General features: G+C 38.4%; 4 protein-coding genes and 1 long non-coding RNA gene across 11 annotated transcripts; 3 read left to right on the top strand and 2 right to left on the bottom strand.

The window, feature by feature from the left end:
- The first annotated feature begins 403 nt into the window (after positions 1 to 403).
- On the top strand, positions 404 to 1,654 carry LOC140792146 (protein JINGUBANG-like). Its single transcript, XM_073142985.1, has one exon. The coding sequence runs from the start codon at positions 404 to 406 to the stop codon at positions 1,652 to 1,654; it is 1,251 nt and encodes a 416-aa protein (XP_072999086.1).
- A 773-nt stretch (positions 1,655 to 2,427) lies between these two features.
- Positions 2,428 to 6,414, top strand: LOC140793051 (probable lactoylglutathione lyase, chloroplastic). Its single transcript, XM_073144388.1, has 9 exons — positions 2,428 to 2,788; positions 3,149 to 3,350; positions 3,432 to 3,556; positions 3,744 to 3,808; positions 4,323 to 4,535; positions 4,641 to 4,688; positions 5,225 to 5,332; positions 5,459 to 5,599; positions 6,118 to 6,414. The coding sequence occupies exons 1-9, from the start codon at positions 2,620 to 2,622 to the stop codon at positions 6,157 to 6,159; spliced, it is 1,113 nt and encodes a 370-aa protein (XP_073000489.1). The 5' UTR covers positions 2,428 to 2,619; the 3' UTR covers positions 6,160 to 6,414.
- LOC140793050 (VAN3-binding protein) lies at positions 6,391 to 9,998 on the bottom strand. 2 transcript variants are annotated; one of them, XM_073144385.1, is made up of 7 exons: positions 8,239 to 9,998; positions 8,076 to 8,165; positions 7,625 to 8,000; positions 7,051 to 7,203; positions 6,890 to 6,939; positions 6,749 to 6,806; positions 6,391 to 6,656 (listed from the first exon to the last, which is right to left on the bottom strand). In XM_073144385.1, exons 1-7 carry the CDS (start codon positions 8,497 to 8,499, stop codon positions 6,430 to 6,432), a joined length of 1,215 nt encoding a protein of 404 aa, XP_073000486.1. In that variant the 5' UTR covers positions 8,500 to 9,998; the 3' UTR covers positions 6,391 to 6,429. The 2 variants fall into 2 exon arrangements, with proteins under 2 accessions (XP_073000486.1, XP_073000488.1); XM_073144387.1 differs by having other exon boundaries at positions 8,260 to 9,998.
- On the top strand, positions 7,217 to 8,609 carry LOC140793052 (uncharacterized). The gene is made up of 2 exons (XR_012109874.1): positions 7,217 to 7,435; positions 7,557 to 8,609. It is a non-coding gene; the product is annotated as an uncharacterized lncRNA (long non-coding RNA).
- A 2,435-nt stretch (positions 9,999 to 12,433) lies between the features above and the next one.
- Positions 12,434 to 20,169, bottom strand: LOC140793048 (casein kinase 1-like protein 4). 6 transcript variants are annotated; one of them, XR_012109871.1, is made up of 17 exons: positions 19,916 to 20,169; positions 19,781 to 19,821; positions 19,242 to 19,311; positions 19,010 to 19,158; positions 18,346 to 18,441; positions 18,169 to 18,239; positions 17,464 to 17,525; positions 17,326 to 17,389; positions 16,360 to 16,444; positions 16,144 to 16,270; positions 15,936 to 16,018; positions 15,638 to 15,695; positions 15,038 to 15,180; positions 13,471 to 13,671; positions 13,251 to 13,376; positions 12,842 to 12,943; positions 12,434 to 12,735 (listed from the first exon to the last, which is right to left on the bottom strand). XR_012109871.1 is itself a non-coding variant. In XM_073144383.1 (15 exons), exons 1-14 carry the CDS (start codon positions 19,989 to 19,991, stop codon positions 13,474 to 13,476), a joined length of 1,323 nt encoding a protein of 440 aa, XP_073000484.1. In that variant the 5' UTR covers positions 19,992 to 20,169; the 3' UTR covers positions 13,072 to 13,376; positions 13,471 to 13,473. The 6 variants fall into 6 exon arrangements, 2 of the variants coding, with proteins under 2 accessions (XP_073000484.1, XP_073000485.1); XR_012109873.1 differs by having other exon boundaries at positions 13,251 to 13,367; XR_012109870.1 differs by lacking the exons at positions 12,434 to 12,735; positions 12,842 to 12,943 and adding an exon at positions 13,072 to 13,100.
- Positions 20,170 to 20,412: the final 243 nt, after the last annotated feature.

Below are 20,412 nucleotides of genomic sequence, written 5' to 3'. Positions count from 1 at the left end.
CGCTTAGAAATTGTATTTGACTGTAACTATTTCTTATCATTTTATCAAACTTGAAATTTTGTTAAAAAAAATAATAAAAAAGTTATATATAAGTTAGTTGAATGACATGGGCAATGGCACGTACATGCATGAGAACTAAACTGAGTGCATTATTGTGCACTCGAGTAGGTAGATCCACATTAGATCCGCCGTACTTGTCTACAAACACCTATACATTCCGATCGATCTCTACGCATTCAAGTTCATTTATTTCCCCAACAGGAAGAACCAACAAACGACTTAAAAGATCCCCTGCTCTGTCTCTGTCATTGTTTCACTCCCTTCACTGCTCTCTAAGATTTTAACTCATAATATATAATCATCACCCACATCACCACTCTTAGTTCTCCGCACTAATTCCACAATGGAGCTAAAGAGCCGCAAGAGCTTCTCTGACTACTTACAAGAAGGGCAGACCTCTCCTTGGAGTTCTCTCTCCCCTCTCCACCTCTCACCATCACCTCCGTCGACTCCAACCATCCTCTACCACTGCCTCGCCTCCCTCCGCCGCCTTGGCGGCAATGTGAATTCCATCGCCGTCTCTCGGGGTCTAGTCTTCACCGCGTCGGCCGATAGCGGCCGCGTCCGCATCTGGAGCACGCCAGGGTTCGTCGATCGAGGACATGTCCGCACCGGCGGCGGTCAGGTCACGACGATCTTTGTACACGGCTCGACGCTCATCACGGCCCACAACGACCACCGCGTCCGGGTCTGGACGATCTCCGCCGCCTCTGGCCGGGTCTATTCCAAGAAAGCCGCCACGATTCCTCCCAATAACCATTCCCTCCTCTCCTTTCTACGGAAGAAATGTCCCTCCCAACACGGTGATACCATTACTACTATTGCATACTACCACGCCGAGAACCTCCTCTACACCGGCTCGTTTGACCGCGCGGTCAAAGCCTGGGACCTATCAAAGGCCACCTGCGTTGATTCCTTCGTCGCCCACGACGAGACAGTCAGCGCGATGTTGGTCAACCCCGACGACGGCTGCCTCTTTACCGCGTCATCCGACGGCTCCATCAAGGTGTGGAGAAGGGCCCACGCGGAAGACGGGCTAACCGTGCACGCTTTGATATCCGTGCTGCGGTATCACGCCTCGCCGGTGAACGCTCTAGCGTTGACCCGCTCGCCTAACTCGTGCTTCCTCTACTCGGGGTCTTCGAACGGGAACGTCAACGTGTACGAGAAGGGGGCGGCGACGGGGGGATTTAAAGTTACCGGGGTGCTAAGAGGGCATAGGCTCGCGGTGCGGTGCGTCGCGGCGGAGGGGAAGGGGAAAGTGGTGGTGAGCGGATCCGAGGACGCCACGATAAGGGTGTGGAGGAGGGAGGAGGAGGAAGGTGTTCACACATGTTTGGCTGTTATGGAGGGGCACAGGGGGGCGGTGAGTTGCATGGCGGTGAGCGTAGAGGCGGAGGAGGAGGGAGTTGGGTTGTTGGTTTATAGTGGGAGTTTGGATGGGATGGTTAAGGTTTGGAGGTTAAAAGTAATGGTGGAGGAGGAGGAAGAGGAGGAGGACGAGGACGAGGACGAGGAAGGAGAGGTGGCGTTTGAGATGAGTCCGGTGCTGTCTCCTTTATGGATGGAGAAGAGGAGGAGGAGCGTGAGTTAATTGCCAAGTGCAGTTCCTGAAACTCGGTCTGTAGAAGATCCGCATTCCACTATGCCAAAACTGAGGACTCCCACTTTATTAGCCATAATTAATGGAAGGAGTTGTCAATTTATATGATAGGAAGCAATTTTCTTGATGTTTTTTTTAAAAAAAGATTGCTTTAATCACGTGCTGACGTAAACAAGTTACATTAACCTTGGCTTAGATTTGAGATTCAAACAGTAGCGGACTGGTTGTCCTATCCACTTAGTTTATAAATTTTAATTTTAAGAGAGGTTTTAAGTGTTGGTGGATCCCATCTGTGTCTGTTCAGATGCACCTCATCCGTCCGATGAACATAAGCACGTTAAATTAGGTTACGTAAGCACTAGCAAATTAGAGTGGTTACGTGTTGTCTGATGCATGAGGTGGCATGGTTTGCCGGAAAAGCTCCTAAAGATTAGAACGGACACGTGTTGGCTGATGCGAGCGACCGATGAGATAGTAAGCGGAGCATTCTATTGGATTCGAATGGATCCGCTCTCCTTCAGCTCTAATCCACCAGATAGATTTTTTTAACGTAATTGTCACTAAAAACTATTAAAATATCATAATTTTAGTTATAATCTTCAAAATATTATAATTATTACGAAAATTATTGTGCTCTTTTAAAAAAATATTCTAGTTAAATTTAACTAAATCATAATTAACATACAATTTAAATATAAAGAAGTGATAATTATGATATATTGTACCGAAAAGTTATATAAGAAAAATCGACTAGACTAAGTCCTACTCGCAAGTGAATAGTTGCGGGTCGGGTTAAAAATACTAGTGGTTACATGACACACCAGAGCAGAGGGAGAAGAAGATAATATACTCCAGACTCCACAGTCCAGAGAGAAGGGATTCGAATCGAGCGAGAGAGAGAGAGAGAGAGAGAGAGAAAGGAATTAAAAAACCCGAGAATAAATTTGCGCCGTGTTATGGTGAGAATTCTTCCCATGGCGGCTTCCTCCTCTCTCCACCTCGCCTCTCTCTGCCCTCTCTCGCGCACTTCTTCCTCCTCCACCGCCGCCGTCGTCGTCCGATCCGTATCCAACTTCCGGTTGGGCGTTTCCTCCGCCGCCTCCCGCGGAGTCCATCTTGGCACCGGTGAGCTCTGACGAATCTCCAGAATTGCCCCATGAATCCGATTGCTCTGTAATCGTCTAATTACTCTACTTGAATCGTGGATTCTGTATGCGTTAACCGTGGCGAATTCTTCGATCGGGAAGATGGAATTTTTTTTTCTCTCTCTTTGTTGGATCATCTATTCTTTTTTCTAATGGATAGTTATTCGATTAATAACCTAACTTATACCTTGCTTGAGAGCGTGCAAATTGCAACCTTTTCTTACCGATTAGGGTCTACTATGTTATCATAACTAGCATAGTGAATAAATAAACGTCTCCTTGTAATAACTTTTCAAACACTGATTTTTTATTTTCTTTTCTTCTGGTGATACTTGTCCAGATTCAACTCCGCGGCAATTGTTTGGAATAAAAGCTTCTATGTTGGTTAAGAAAATAAGTGGGATAGAGACCAGTGCCTCTGGAAATATGGCACAAGCAAGCACTACCGTCAGTGAAGAAGAATCTTTAGAGTGGGTGAAAAAGGATAACAGAAGGCTACTTCATGTTGTTTACCGTGTTGGTGACTTGGACAAGACAATAAAGTAAGCTACATTATAATGTGTATATCTTGGATTTATCAGCGCATGGCTTCCGCTAAGCAAATTTTGATGTGAGCATTGCAGATTCTACACTGAGTGCTTAGGAATGAAATTGTTAAGGAAGCGTGACATTCCTGAGGAGAAATACACCAACGCGTTTCTTGGATATGGGCCTGAAGATTCTCATTTTGTTGTCGAGCTCACTTACAGTAAGCTACCTGTGTCGTGCATACTCTATCATCAGTAGTACACTGTATTTTCTCTTATGCTATAGATATTAGATGTACCTTTGGATGGGAGTACTTCATTCTATAAATTTTGGTTCATTTTGATAATGCACAACCATGTTGTGGTGGACTATCTAACTGAGAATTTTCATCGTACATCTTTTGGCAGATTATGGCATTGACAAATATGATATTGGAACTGCTTTTGGTCACTTCGGTATTGCTGTTGAGGATGTAAGATCTCTATATCTTGTAGATGGACATGTATCATTGTATTGCCTTTCTTGTGTTCCAGGGGCCAATGAATGTGCATCTGCATGTCTTTGTTCATATAGATCCACCTAAGTTTTTCTTATTAATCTTATAATGTCCTCCTTACTCCATACACTCTATTATCCCAAATACATTCATAAGCAAAAAATCATCAGTATACGCAATTATCATTCAGTTTTAAAATGTATATCTGCATCACACCTATGATTCCAGCAGGCTCTAAAACATGCAAAAGATGGCTGGATGAAAGTCTTTAATAGATCATTAATAATTTATAGCATAAAAAATTATATTTTCCAACTATAAGGCTGTTTGGATAACCCTTAAAACAGTAGGCAAATAATTGGTTTGTAAAGCATATCAAGTTACTATATGAAATCAAAGAAGCATGTTCATGTATAATGTTTTCTGGAAAATACGATTTTCACTTGAGCCTGCAATGTTATTGCAAGTTTAATTTTCTTCATCCTAATAGGTTGCTAAGACGGTAGAGCTTGTAAAAGCTAAGGGAGGCAAGGTGACTAGGGAACCTGGCCCTGTAAAAGGTGGCAAAACTGTAATTGCTTTTGTTGAAGATCCAGATGGTTATAAATTTGAGCTTTTGGAAAGGGGTCCTACACCAGAGCCCTTATGTCAAGTAATGCTTCGAGTAGGGGATCTTGATCGTTCCATAGGTTTCTATGAGAAGGTGAGTCGTAAATGAAATTTTTTGGTTTGCTTGCGGTATTTTTGTTTGTAGTAGTTACTGTTTCATCATGCTGAATTCTAACTGTATTTTCATGTTTAAATTAAGGCATATGGTATGGAGTTGTTACGTAAGCGAGACAACCCTGAATACAAGGTAGTTTTTCTTTTCCTTATGATCATCTGAACACATCTTGCTCAATTTCTTTGCTTAGAATTTATGTATGTGTGTGTCTATACATATGCATAGTCGCCTCACCCATGTAAACATAGCATTGTAGTTGACCTCTTTCCTTAATGGACTCTCTTCTTTGCAAGTCCTTTCAAGTCTAATAAAATCATGTAATTAGTCAAACTATTGTTTGTTTAATCCTATTACTGTTTAGCATTAATCAGAAGGCAAATTTTACTATTATAAGTTGGAGTCATAAATTAGATTTTTAGCCTGTCTTCAGTCTAATTAATTGTAGGCTGTAGATCATTTGCTCTCTGACTGTTTCACTAATTACTCGTCAGCTTTGACACCTAGATACATCATTGGTCAGACGTACATTTTGATGTTGCTTTAGTAACTTACTAATGTAAATCTCATCATCTAGTAGTCATCTTTTAAGCCAGTAAATCTTGTTTGGGATCTTTTTAAACTGTTTGTTTTTCAGTTTGCGTTAATATGGTAGAATTCTTTACTGTCAGTATACAATAGCAATGATGGGATATGGTCCTGAAGATAAGAGTGCTGTTCTGGAGTTGACCTATAACTATGGGGTTAAAGAGTACAACAAAGGAAATGCTTATGCACAGGTAGCGTTTCACCTTCAGTTATGAGCATTGAGCAACAACTTTTGTTTCTCAACTCTTTTATGTAAAGCAATATATACGTTTCATCTGATTCCATCCTGTTGGCATTGAAATGCTGTGTTCTGTCAGATTGCTATAGGCACTGATGATGTTTACAAAACTGCTGAGGCTATAAAACTACATGGAGGACAGGTCACTCGTGAACCTGGCCCTTTACCTGGCATCAACACCAAGATCACTGCCTGCTTGGATCCAGATGGCTGGAAAACAGTACGTTCTCACGATCTAATAATTTCAGATTCTGATTTTCCTGCTGATCTAGTTAGCTTCTTTTGGAGAGAGCTCAGCCTTATTTTTGTTTTCCTAATGGCTAATGAAAAGGAGCAAGCACTGCTGGTAATTGGTTTGGATCTTATGCAACTATAACCAGTCGAGCTGGTGAAATCTAGGAATGTATACATGATGATTGCTTTTTGTTGGTTATTTTTACACAAACATATTTCAAATGGTCTTGTATTTAGATGCATCTTTCTCCAGGACTGTAGTATGTTAAAAAAAGTTCAATAACCATACAGGCCTATTTGATAACCAGTTTTATGCTGTAAAAATTTCTTGCATCCCTGACTCTGTGTATCCTAGATAGAAACATATTGAATGCTTTCAATTTTGCCAATAGGATATTTTTGAAGTGCAATGTTTTGTACTATTTTCTTGACTGGGGTTAATTTTCTGAGATATATATATAGTGCTTGCTGAATTTTTTTTTAATTTTCTTTCTTTCTGTGCAGGTGTTCGTTGACAATATCGATTTTATCAAGGAACTGGAATAACCATCCCTGGGTGCTATGCTTCTACTGCAGAGTCTATGTGTTCATGAATATCTGATGTCACAGCCCTGAATGCAACCTTTGTCACTCTATCTTGTAAAAGCAACCATTGCATACCTGGGTCTGTAGATAAGTCATTCTGCCTACCACGTCAATGGTAGTAATTAGCAGAAGTGTCATCTATATGGAGGTGTAGATTTGAGAGACAAGCTGTTCAGTTTATTTAAGCTAATATTATTTGCAATTTTCCACCCTCAACTGAGTTTTATTGTTTTAAGTGCTGCTTTTATACATTGACATGGCAATATTCATGTTGGCACGGCGGTTCAGCATCTGTCTTATCCCTTCAATCCATATCTGTTGGTCGCATTTGTTTCTGCACTCAAATTCGATCAGTCTTTCTGGTGTTTTGATGCCAAAGTAAGCTCTCTGAATTGTTCCATCCTCAAGTTCTCTGCCAGGCCATGCTGAAATCTCTGAGCAGACATCAATAATGACACCTGAAATACAAGATTACTTGCTTTTATATATGGGATGATCTGCATGCTAAATCAATGGATACAACAGTGTAATTTTGTCCAATAAGTTTTACCCTTTTTCTTCTTAATGAAGGTTCCAGCCATGTGTGTACTTTTCATCTTAGCAACCACCTGCAGTTCGTTAAAGTTACAGTTGGTGTGCTTAATAGTGTTCTCTATAGGAAGGTGGCAAATGTTCAGTTTTTCTTTCCTACCTGCCAACTGGAGTTTATATAGACTGAGACTTGTTTCCAGTGAAGAATGCCTGCCATAAAAACGACTCCTTCAGGTATGAGAATTTTAAGGCATAATCACTATTATCAGCTATTGTCTGTTCACTGTTAGAATTTATGTAGGCATGCAGCTTTTCATATACCTTTTCTTGTGCGTTTAAGCAGCTCTCCTCCTCTGGATACAAAAATTAAGGGTGATGAGCATCTCTCTGCTTCCTTACTCTCTCCTGTCAATGTTGCCCCTTGAAGTAATTCCTTGCAAAGTCTTGCCCTCAGTGTTGCTGCCCCACGCAAAGCTGCATTTGTATAGGTCTCTAAATAAATTTTTCTTTGGCATTACTAGGTAACTGTTTCAATTGATTACTCAAAGGGAAAAGAAAAGGTTGTCTATCTTTTATTTCATCAGGCGACATAATATGGTACTTGTGTTTTTGTATGCCCTTCGTATAAACTACTGCTTCCAGTTATGAACAGAAATTTTTAAACACGCTCAAATTTATTGGTTTACGCGGTGCTCATCAAACAGAGGTGAAGTTGCTCAAATCTTTTTTTGTTGTTGTTGTTGTTGCTAATTTAATGGACTTTCTATTCATTATCTATGCAGTATATGTGCTGATTTTTTGATATCCTATTGGTCATTCTTATCTAGATTTTATATTTGGCATGAACAAAGTCAACAAACTGAGGGACGAAGTGAGAGCTCGAAGATTCTATTACCAGTAGCAGCTCCAGCAGTCAGTGCCATAACATCTCCGCTTGTCTGCGCGTTAACAGCAGACTGGATGACCGTCAAGATCTGCTCCTGTCCGGCCCCCATCATCTGCGCCGTCTCCATGCAGTGCGACGCCACCAGTGCCGCCGCGGACGCCACAGCGGCCGCCATCTTCGAACCACCGCTGCTGCTCTTCGATCCATCGGTCGAGAAGACGGTGCCAGCTACGACGGCAGCCACCGCAGCCGCCACCCCAGCCACCGACGTCGCGGCATAGAGTTGCGCATTGCGCGCTCGAGCCTCTGCTCTCTTCTTCTCCTTCTGCTCCTTGAGCCATCCCCCCATGCCTTTCCCTCCTCTTGCTCCTCCCACCCGCAGAAGCTGGACAGATAAACAATTCATCAAACACCTTGGCTTGCATGAGTTTAACTAACTAAACTAACTAATAACTACCACCTTCATGTCTATATTGTCTCTAGGAGAGATTGGTGGGCTGACTCCAATTGCTTCAGTTATCACCGGTATCTCAAGAGCTATCCTTGATCTCTGGAACAACAACATACAAAGATAGATGTCAAAAGATTTGGTATCTGATTGCAACGCTTCGAAGAAGTCATACAGAATCATTTGAGACTTCTACTTCTCCTGCTGTCGATTGATTGTTATGTTTGTTCTCGAATACAGTAAGAGCTTTTGAGATCTCCATGGCTGATAGGCTCCATGACCTCGCAAGGAACTCCATGGTCTCTGTAGGAGTCTCAGGTGGCTGCAGTGATGCAGGAAGCCAGCTTGTGGTGGACTCTTCTTGGATGTTCTCCAGTCTTTGGGATGAGCTCTTGAGATGGTGCTGATGGTGGAACAAGCATTTCTCCATTGCCATAGAAAGCTTACTCGAATAATTACGGAGAACACTTTCTAACAGTATTGAGGCACTGCATAGGGACTTAGATAATTGAAAAGGGTGCTTTTAGTACAGTATTTGGAAGCAAATAGATCATTGAAAGGCTTCTTTATATAGAGAGAAGAATAGGAGGGGGAGTTTGATGTCAGTATTATTTATTTGCTCGCGTAGTTAGTGGGAGTTAAAGTCTGTCAACTGTTACTTCTTTTCCATCGTCTAATCCGATAAAGAGCTCGAACCCGGTTCATGGAACGGCGATTTAATGATGATGTGCTCTAGTGGAAGGTCCCCCTACCCTTGCATCCAAATAGTTTCTGCGACATAACCTGGGATTTTAACGCATTTCGTGTAAGCATAAGCGTTTTTTAAAATAATATTTAATTCTGTATGCTCTAATCAGGTTTTAGTCTCTCAAGTGGAGTAGAGTTTAGAATGTAAAGAGACCCATGTCTGGGGACTAATGAATAGAAGATTATTTTTCTCAAAAGAAAAGGTGAGGTGAAGGATTATTGCAGGAGATATGACCCATTGTTACGAATAAGTTGGATATCATTTGGGGTATTTGGCATAATTATGTACTAGTACCCAATATTAAGCCATGATTAGTATTACGTGGTGCTCCTTTTCTCAAGTACCCCACGTACGGCGTCTGTATTGCCACAATGAGTAGTTTGCACTTCATTCATCGTATATAGAAAGATGGAAGTGGGCAGTCCAACGGAAGAAATAGTTTAGTACCAACGAGCAGTCTTCTCGAGTCTCCGTGCAAAGCTCCACCCCCCAAAAACCAATTAAAGAATGGAGTGATTATAATATAACAAACTTTGTTAACTGTGATGCAGGAAACGGACATGCTTTGCCCCCTCCTTTCATCATTCCTTGTGTGTCAAATCGTGTAGCTTAGTCTTTTCTTTTTTGGTGGGCCTCGGCAAGCATACTGAACTACTTAATCACGCCTCTGTAACCTTTTTGTTAATATTAATTATCATGGCATTATGATACATTTACCATGAGACTTGACTTGCAGAATGGAAGGGTTTAGTAGGATGTATAGGATCTCAGATCCCAAATCCGGTAACACGTAAGAGCCAAACTTGGCTATCATCCCTTTCCTTTTCTTTTTCTTTTTATTTTTCTTTCGTTTTTTTGGTGAGAATTAATTAATTTTATGTCGTGACGGTTTCCATATGAATCACCTGACCTTTTTATCATCAATTGATTCATCGAAGCGACCCAATCAAAGGTAGACCACGATGACGACGCACCTGAAGGTGCAAACCACAAGGTCTTGCCAAACAAACAAAGACTAGTATCAAGTTAGTTGGTCTAACCGATTCAATCAACCGATCTTTCCCAGTCCGACCACAGCAAAGTAACCAGAGTAGCTTACCCAGTGTCCTCCAATTTGCAAGACAAGTTAGGCAGCTAATTGCATTATTTTTATCACTTTAATTACTTCTACATTTCAAAAAAAAAAAAAAAAATCGACCTTGCTTTAAGTTTGTTCTTGTTATTTCAGAAAATATATATAATTGCAACATTTTTTTTTCTGAGAGAGAGAGTTTGTACAACAGCAACATTATTTCAACAAGTAAAACACAGAACAACGATAGTAAATGTACTCTTCATTGCCCCTGAAATACGATTTTCAAACCGATCAAAGACAATTCAACAAAAATTCAATTATTCATAAAATAACTAGACGTAGAAAAGCTCTCGTTGTACTCGTGTTGTTCAGATCAACCCATCTGATTATGGAATAAGTATAAATTTATTTCAATACAATGAGATTTATACTAGTGTAGTAATCACACGATTGCTTATCTTAACATTAACTTACTTATACCTACTTTCTTCTCTCTTTTTCCATCAAATACTTCATATTTACTAAAAAAACATTAATTATTATTTTACCCCAGAAAAACATAAGTCGTTTTAATTATTCTCTCCTCTCTCGTTCTCTATCCACTCTTTCCTCTACTATAAAAGTATTTTAATCATTTATTAAAATATTTTTAAATTTATAACCTCTCATATCATATTAAATATAATTATTACTCCGTTACACTAATTTACACTTAAACACCATAATAACTTAAACCGGTATAAATTTTCTTATATAAGTTTAAAAAATAAACATAGCTAAACTAATTTGAATTTATTCCACCCAAAACAGTCAAATTTTACCTGGCAGTGAACGAATTCGAGCAGAGAATGCTGAGCTCAGATCGTAAGCCTGATTAACCAACTCGAAACTAGCAGTTTAAATATCTCTCGTGCTCAAATAATGGGCCAAAGCAAAGATAAAATAATAGTCAGCTTGCTTTTCAAGCAAACCGAGCGTAAGCCGAGATACTTGCGTCTAGCACCGAGAAATGGTTTGCCACTCTTTCCATTATCTTTTCCAGGTTTTAACACCAACACCAAGAAACGGATCGATAAAGAGCTCGACAGAAACGGTCCCCAAGCATCAAGGCCGGAAATATAAACCGAAAAAAAAACTTAATTTTTTTTACTAAAAGATATAGTACTCAAGTGCATACCTGGATTTAATATATGGTGAAGATGGGCGCTTCTGTAACTATAACAAAGAAGGCTATGATGTCCAATGCAGCCACCCTAGATATATTCACTATTGCAAGCATGGCTTGCAAGGAGCAACAGAAATTGAGCACCAACAACTATCTCAAAAACAAATAAAATAACACAGAATCTAGTGGATAAAAAATGTTCCAGGTTTCTTGTGAAGGCGACCTGGGACCATATTTAAAAATCATATTTTGAATACTCAAAACAGTCTAGCATGCCAAAAAGGAAAACGTAAAAAACAACCCAAAGATGACTGAGCATAAAAATCATATTTAACCATGCATGACATGCACGAAAAGACATTTTGAACATAGCTAATAATTAGCTGCCATCATATTTGACCTTGAAAGAAGTCAAAATCCAAAAAAGCACGCAAATTCTCTAGTTTGGAGTTTCTGAAAATGAATGGTGTTGTAGGTAGATGTACCTATAACCATGATATAATCACTACGGGCCCGTTTGGTTTGCGTTCAAAGAGAGTCCTTGAACTCATTTAGGGACTCCTAATCTGATTCACTAATTAAACATCTTTTTATCTTTTCTATATCTAATCATGTTCACTCTTCAAAAAAATTAAAACTAAAAAATGAGACCAACTAACTAAGTTTAGGAGTTGGCCTCAAATCAAACAAGCCCTAAGGTTTTATTGAGACCTCATCATTTCCTGGGCTATACTCTTAACATATTTGAAAAACATATGCTCCTGAATATATACCACTAAGTTCATGACCATAATCTGAACCCACCCTAACCGATGTCATGAACTTATTCAATAGAATCCCATCCAACTGCAAAACAGGTTTCTTCCAGTATCACAAGGGAAGACTGCAACACAGTTTTGACATTATTGGTAACTATCCTTAAAGAAATCACTTAGTTAAGCTCGAACTCAGAGACTTCATCTTGTATCAGAAAATAGATTCCTTCAATTTGGCATTCTTTTTGGGCATACATCCTTCAGCATTTTTTTTATATGTTTGTAAAGACTAGTCTGGCTTCAACACATCTAGTGAGCAAAATCTTCTGTACACTTCAGTCCTAGTGGCAAAGACAATGACAAAAGATTACAACTTAATAATAAATGGAAGAATGAGAAAGCCATCAGACAAGGTACCAAACAAGCTTCAGGATTTGGACTACTAACATTAATTGGCCAGTGACAAGTTAAGAAGAAGACAGGCAATTGAGATCGAGAACCAAAGAAAAGGCATTCCATAAGGATACTTAATTTGTTGCAGTGGGTCTTATATGTCCTATATATGGCTGAGACAACCAATTTCAAGGAAATAAGGATTTACCTATCCAGATAGAAAAACAAGTCCAATTTCTCAAATTTTCACTTATTTCACCTTTTAGAGGGCAGTTCCCAGTGCATATCAGTAAGACTATAAAAATCTACATGTATATACCTAGCAAAAGATTTAATGAAATCAATAGAGAATTGCAAGCTCAGTGGTCAGGAAAGCATAGGATGCAATCAAAGGCTACCTTCCAAGGTTCTTCATTATTGGAATACTTTTCTTGCCTTTTCTTCTGCATTTAATCCATCCTACATATTAAAAGTTCAGTTGCTCTGAAACCATCAGAAGAAATTACTCTGCTTTATAATCATCACAGCATCAGGCTCTGGAGAATACAAAATGTACTTTATAAGCAACTGAATATATTAGTTATAAAAAATAATTCATGAAAACTGAACAATTGATGGCATTTTAAAAGGAAATAAACTTACTAGGTAAGATGTTGCTTAACAGATGAAGTCACATCTAAAAAGGGAACGGCACCTGAAAACTAGATTGCTCTGCTGTATTCAGATCTCGAGCGACTTGAGTACCTAAAGCTAAAATCATTTCAGATGACAAACATGACTTTTAATGAATGAATACAGCATCAAAAAGATCATAGAAGTGACAGATGACCTTGAATCAGTAAGTCCACAAAGCAGCAACAACCAGTCACCCATTTAGAAAGCACAAGGAATACCATATTCTCTATTAACAGTAAAATGAAAAAAAAAACATTTCACATTTCATCCAGGTTATATGAAATATAAAATACTTGAGCAGTGTGAGTTAACTGCTGTAGTATTCATCACAAAAGCGAACATGCCTTGTGATAATCTCTAGTGCAACTGTAGTCACCTTAATAACAACAAAGTATGCATCCTGATACCAAAAGTGACTTGAGCAACAAGGACTCCACAGCAGCTGCAAGAACATATGAACTTACATACTTCAAGTCATATCTTACAGCCACGCCTGAAGTACCTAAGAAAGATTCAAGAAACAGGTGGGACATATTATTTATAAGGCAACAAAAAGAAGCGAGTAAAGAAAAACAAACAAGACACATTAAGCTTACCAATCATTTAGCTGAGGCATTACGCTGTAATGTAGGTATCCAACTGCTTGATGAGCCAAGGTTGCTCACATAACCCTGACTATAGTTTGAAACATCATTGGGCTTTGAGTTTGTTGAGCTTATAGCATTTCTCCTTGGGGCACCAGGAAGAGCAAATGATGAAGATGGCAACTGTACTTTTTCAGTGGACGTACCTACTCTCTGGAAAAAGGAAGACTCAATTTTTTGACACATTTAAATTTATAAACATCAATATATTTCATGTGATTGTATATGGGTTAAAAATCAAACAAAACTAGAGACAAAAGAATGATCACTTATTAAGTGATCATTTTAACTAAGAATAACTGAGCAAATCAGAGAAGACCGAAATACCAAAAAAACTAAGAAGAGGGAATGAAAATTTAAAAGCAACACCACTATAACAGAAATAACTAATAAGATGTTGAAATGACTGCAGACGAAAAGGTGTTGCATTTCAAGACTGCAAATACTTATATTTTCCTTATCACCATTAAATCAAGACGATATTATGTCCCGACCTTATCACCATTGGGCAGAGACCAATGGCTTGGGCTTGACTTCACTGCAGCATGGACACAAACGACAAGCCTCACAAACAAAAACTTCCCTTCCACTGAATCCCTTTCGCTCCATGTATGTGTGTATGGAAGTGGCTACTGCTATAAAACCCAAAGAAAGACGAACCCTCTTTCATGATAAATTCGAAGTTCAACACATAGGGAAAGAAAATATTTGCAACCATTCTGAACTTTCAAGATGATAAGCAGCTTAGCATTTTATAATTCGCTGGTTTTCCACTACTTATATTGTTGTTTCTCCCTTTCAAATGCCATATATATAGCAATATTAGTGCCACATCCCAACATTGAAAAAGTAATGAAAGAATTTGTTAGAAGAGGAGAAACACTACTCCATATCAGACTGTACATCTTCTAATGTCTAAGAAGCAGAAGTCAAGTTATTGCAAATGTGTTGGTTTTCTTTTGTAAAAACATTCTATACATAGTATGTACTTTCTGCTAGTTCCTAGACTTTGTAGCAAATGAAAGAAAATAAAACTCGTCATGGGCTCCTCCAGTATTTTTCCCCACATTGAATATTCGCTGGCTCCTCAAGAGATCTTGTAAATGCCCAACTATGACACTACTCAAGATAATCCTCCATTTTATCTCTCCTCAGTCCTCAAACACTACAAGTCAGGTAACAAAAACGTGTTTTTTTTCTTTTTCGTTTGTGGTTCTCCTTACAAGATATCCATTTCATAGTCACCACTAATGTACATATCATATAGTAATCAACTTCTCAAACACTAGACTGCATATAGATCTGCAAATACCAATTTAACTACCTTTCTTTTGACTATCTCTATCGTAAAATGCTTTTAGAACATCAATTTCTTAAAACAACATTTTACAACCGATCATCTACTAGGCATTGCCAAACTCCAAATGCAGTAGAAGCTGGATAAAAGGGTAGCAAGTGTTGTTCCAAACTTCATAGTTTCAAAATCTTTCTATCTGATTACTGCACTGATATGACTTACCAAATTCTCAAGACGTTGATTGTCCGAACTGAGATTCTTATCAGCTGTAGACTTGAAATGCATCCGGACTGCGGGGTGGTGCGCCACATTACTTGGTCCTATGCGTTCTACTACTTCATCTAGATGAGGGCCATTATTTACACCTGAAATTTGCACATTCCCATATCATTAATGTAATCATTAGCACTACATGAAACATTAATGCAAAGTGATGTCAACAGTACAAACTTCTTCTTAAAGATTACGATATCTTTAAAATGATATTAGCAAAGGAGGAGAATATCACACTAGATTGACACTCAGAAGGAAACATGATCAGTAAATAATCGTGTTCCCTAATTTTCAACCTGTGTTTTTCTGCTAAAAACTTCTCATTTAAAGGTCGTGATACGTCATGATGCTGAAGTAGAGTTTTGTTGATGATATTAGTTATATACCTCAATTCATTCTCAGGTGTATTTCATGTGACCTCATGAAAGTATAACATGAGCATAATCACAAAAGGAGCATAACACATGATAGTTTACCTATAATCCAATAAATGCAAACAAAATAAATTGTGAGTCTGCAAATTAAAAGCATTATGCAATCAGATATTACCTCGATGCTTGTCAACATCCATTGGAATTGCTCGGCTACTTGTTACTCCGTTTCCAGGCTGCCATTTCAGATTTCAAACTCCATTAGTACAATATGAACAAAGAGTTGCAGCTCAACCCCAACAACCATACAATAGACAGCTGCCATTTTTTACATACAATAATTGCTCTGAAATTATCAGTGCCAGAAAAATAAACCAGAAAAGTTTTATGGGTAAGTTTATGTACTATAAAAGAACAGAAAAGCTCATTTACAGTCCTGAATTAGTAATTAGAATAATTGAATCAAAAATACTAACAGAAATTCGAGGCTGAGACTTTGTCTTTTGTGCTTGTTGATACTTCAAAATTGTCCAATCAAAGATGTAATCAAAATCAAAACCTGCCAAAAATGGTAGGACCCGTAGTTGGTAAAACATGACGAAAATAAAATGTGACGCATTGAAACAATAGTTTAAAGCATGAAAGGATGAAATGCACGAGTTAATACTGCTTGTCATGCCATACCTTCACGAGTAAACAGATCACGGAAGAGGCGCTTCAGGAACCCATAATCAGGTCGCTGATCAAATGTCAAGGAATGGCAGTAGTGGAAGTAAGAAGCAAACTCCACCGGATGGGATTTGCACAGAACCTGCTAACAATTAAGCTGGTCAATTAATCAATAGCCTACAATCAGAATAGCAACAATGAGTAAGTAATATATAAGTCCCAAATACAAACCTCAATAGGCGTTGAAAGCTTCTTCTCACATATCTTGTCATACTTCTGCTTCTTAGTGGCAGCTTTTAGTCCCTGCCAAGGAAGACTTCACACCAAAAAAAAAAAAAAAAAAAAAAAAAAACTAAGTCAATCAGATCAAGATGAAAAAGCATAACATAAATGGAATGCTAAGAATCATGAAAATTTTAAAAATGAGAGTAAGAAGGTTGGTGGACATTAACATGGTCATAGCACATAATTATACATCACATAAATATTCAACTTTTAAGAGTATAAATGGCATGTTTTTTCTTCAGAAAATCGTCTATTAATGACAAACTTTACTAGACTTAGACAAACTGCAGCAGTACCTACAGAGCCATTACATCAAATGGTGTTTCAAAACCCAACTTACATAAAACATCCACACAAACTATCCCCTTCTCTTTTTTTGCCCTGTTTGATACACATTGAGAAATCCTCCATATAGATGTCTAACCTAAAATCCTTTCAAATTTGCTTTTTGAAAAAAAAAAACATCATCATGCTGCAACCTTTTCCAGAATGGGGTTGTCTATAAAAGAACTCAAACAATGAGAAGGCTCCAAAAGATTCAAAGTTCCTGGCAATACTAAATTCAGATGATGGGGAACCTTCCCTAGAGGCTACAAGGCTAGTTGGCAGGTAGAATATTTTGCACTCATCCAATTAAGCAAGTTTTCTGATCATGGAGATAAACTATCTACACAAGGGAGAAAGACAAGAGCTTTTAATTTAGGGAGTTCTCCCTAAGGAACTATTAGGCCAAAGAACAAAATGAAAGCATAACACCACTCATCAAGACAAAAGTGCAAGACACTAAATCACTCAAAGTCTCAAACCACTTCCTCCATAGCATATTCTCATGAGTACTATAACTATGTCTATCAGAGTCCATCTCCTTTAAAATTAATGTTGTCATAAGAAGTTGCCTTTGGAAATACTTACCTTCCTCTAAGAAAATATAGAAGAACATAACCAAGAGATTCCAAATCGTCTCGACGGCTTTGTTCTAACAAGAAAAGATAGAATTAGTCCAGTAAGAATGTCTAACATAATTCTTTTAACAAATTAAGCATCACTAACCAATGCCAAGATGAGTGTTACAACTTGCATAGCGAGCTGTGCCTGTTAAGTTTTTATTTTCCCTGGACCAAAATAGGACATTTAGTAATAGTTTATACTAAAAGCAGCAGAAAAGTTATGTACAAGCACCAGCACCTAAGCATAAGCATATTCTTATGAAAGAAAGATCAGGAACAGTTGAACAATGGTTAACAGATGTATATGCATTCTAATGCTACGAAGTTAATCAAAAGACTATAGCCTTTAACATCCAACCACGACTCCCTTTCCTTGGAAATCATCCCCAAGCAAATGGAGATGGCACAGCGCTCCCAATACATGTCTATACACACACATGCTCTCTCACAGACTTACCAAACACAGAAATACATGCCCATGAACAATATTGAGATGAAAATGGAATCATTATAGTTTATACTCTATAAAAATTGGATACAGCATGTAAACAAGAAGAGGATCATAATACTTCTCTGACATGCTGAAAAATATAGCCAAAAGGGAAAAAAATTGTATGTAACATTCATACTTTCTATATTTAACTTTCATACAACATAATATAGAAATAAAAAAGAATCACCAAACAATAGTTCAAGCATACCGTTTATATATACAGAAATGGAGGAAAAAGAAAAGAAAAGAAAATTATTATGAAGAGAAGGGTAGACATCAAAATAATTCTAGAGTAGCAAGCGGGATAATTGGCACCTGTATGGTATATGGCGATTGGTGATAGAGTCCCGGTATCTTTTTGCAAGGCCAAAATCAATAATGTAGACCTAGACAACACATCAACAAAGATATCAGCAGCAAGATTGATTCAAGTATATTTATTTTTGTGTCAACTCACTAATCAATTAGAAACCAAACCATATAATAAGCTACCTGGTTTGCTTTCCTACCAAGACCCATAAGAAAGTTATCAGGTTTGATGTCCCTATGCAAGAAACCCTTGGAGTGCACATACTCTATTCTCGAAATCTGCAATAATCATTTGCACAGAGAAGGTATTATTTAATTATGAATCACGATGATCAAAAGGAGAAACAAAAATAAGACAGAGTTTGCTATTCTAATGTCCATTTCTACACTGCAGAATTAGTTCCAAAATCAGCATTCAAATACTTTTAAACAACTGTAGAATGTAAAGAGTGACAGAACCCTGAAAGAGAACTGCTGGAGGACAATAGAGGAGCATCAGAAAATCAATATCAAATGCTTGGTTTAATTAGGCAAGTACATGCGGATAAATTATGTAAGGATCTCACACAATTATCTTCATTTAGAACAGCTCGTGCAGACGAAAATTTTCTTTTCGCAAATCATCCTCCAAAAATTGTATTCCTAATTTAATTTTGGCAAATTTATAACCAAGAAAAACAAGTTACATTTTGCAGATTACCGAAAATTCTGTCCAGGTCTACTATATCCAGCACACAATCATCACTTTAGCAAGAGAATATGTTGAGGCGTTGTGAATGCTATTATTCAAAGCAGGCAAAGAGTAATATAAGTGGAATGCAGAAAACTTATGCCATTTATCTCTTACCATCTGGTCTGCTAACATTAAAACAGTCTTCAACGAGAACTTCCTACCGCAATAAACAAAAAGGTCTTCAAGGCTTGGCCCAAGCAAATCAAGAACAAGAACATTGTCCTCTCCATCTTTACCACGCCACCTTGTGTTTGCAATACCGCCTGCAAGCATGAGGCCAATTGAAAAACACCAGCTAGCTAAATAAAACAGTGACTTGAATACTCGCTACTACAGTAAAACATACTTGAGCCTTCAAGAATGTTATATAGCTTGGCCTCGTAGAGCAACTGGGGATGTTTAGTCTTGCTGTTTTCCTGTGCATGATAAAAGTACAGTAAGCAGGCTTTCTTGACGATTTACATAGAAACAGGTCATTGGCATACAAAAAAGCAGTAGTAGCTGAAGAAGAAGTGAGGAACATATAGAAGAATAATAAGAAACGGCAGTTACTAGTTCCTATTGACCGATTATGCAACTATTGCACAAAAATTTGACCACAATGAACAAACCAAGTGGAGCAAAATCAACACTTCCACCAAGAACAGAATCCACTTCAACGATAACCAAGCCCTCAATTACGGTATCGACCAGAAATAATAAATCAAACGGTATAAACTGCGATCCAGGCTAACAAAACCCCAAATATCCACCAGAAATCAAACTTCTTTTACAAGAAATAGGACACTGAATCCGAAAATCGCAAAGTTATTCGCCGTCGATATCAAGAACTCCAAAAACCGAACAGAAAAGGAGATCCGATCAGAAGGACAGGAATGAACTCACGATCTTAACGGCGACGATCTCGAAGGTGTCAACGTGGGTCGCTGCAACAAATCAAACCAAAAAAAACCGGATCAGAGCCGAAGAAACACCGATCGAAGGCACCAATTGAAGGTTTAGAGGTGTCCAAGGACTCACCGAGAAAGATCTCACCGAAGGACCCGCTCCCGATCTTCCGCCCCAGCTTGTATTTTCCCCCGACGATCCGATCCATTCCCTAGATCTCTTCCGATCTACTTAGAATCGCGTCAAAAACTAGGGTTTCCAAGAGGAGTCTAGATGAATTCTACAAAGAGAGGAAAGGAGAGGAGATAATTCTTTTTTCTAGGTGAGTTCGGGTACCCTGCCCTTCTGGTGACGGTGGGAGAAGGAAGACGGGGCAGATTGGTCACGAAATTTTGAGGGGCATTTTCGGTAACATGGTATGAAAGTGGAGCCCTCGATTGGTCGGTGGCTCTTCTTATCCTTACAGCCTTACATGAGCTGAGCTGGTCATAGAGCAGCTCCACTCTCCAGTTTATTGGGCTCGGTTTGAAATTAGTGCGCCACTTCAACTATACTCATTTCTTAGCTTTAAAATAGATTAATATTATTATTATTATTACTTTTATATGACATAAAATAATAAAAATATA

Source organism: Typha latifolia, chromosome 7, assembly GCF_019914945.1.
Source record: "Typha latifolia isolate L0001 chromosome 7, TyphaL0001v2, whole genome shotgun sequence".
Classification (NCBI taxonomy): Eukaryota; Viridiplantae; Streptophyta; class Magnoliopsida; order Poales; family Typhaceae; genus Typha; species Typha latifolia.
This window is presented reverse-complemented; position numbering and strand designations above follow the sequence as displayed.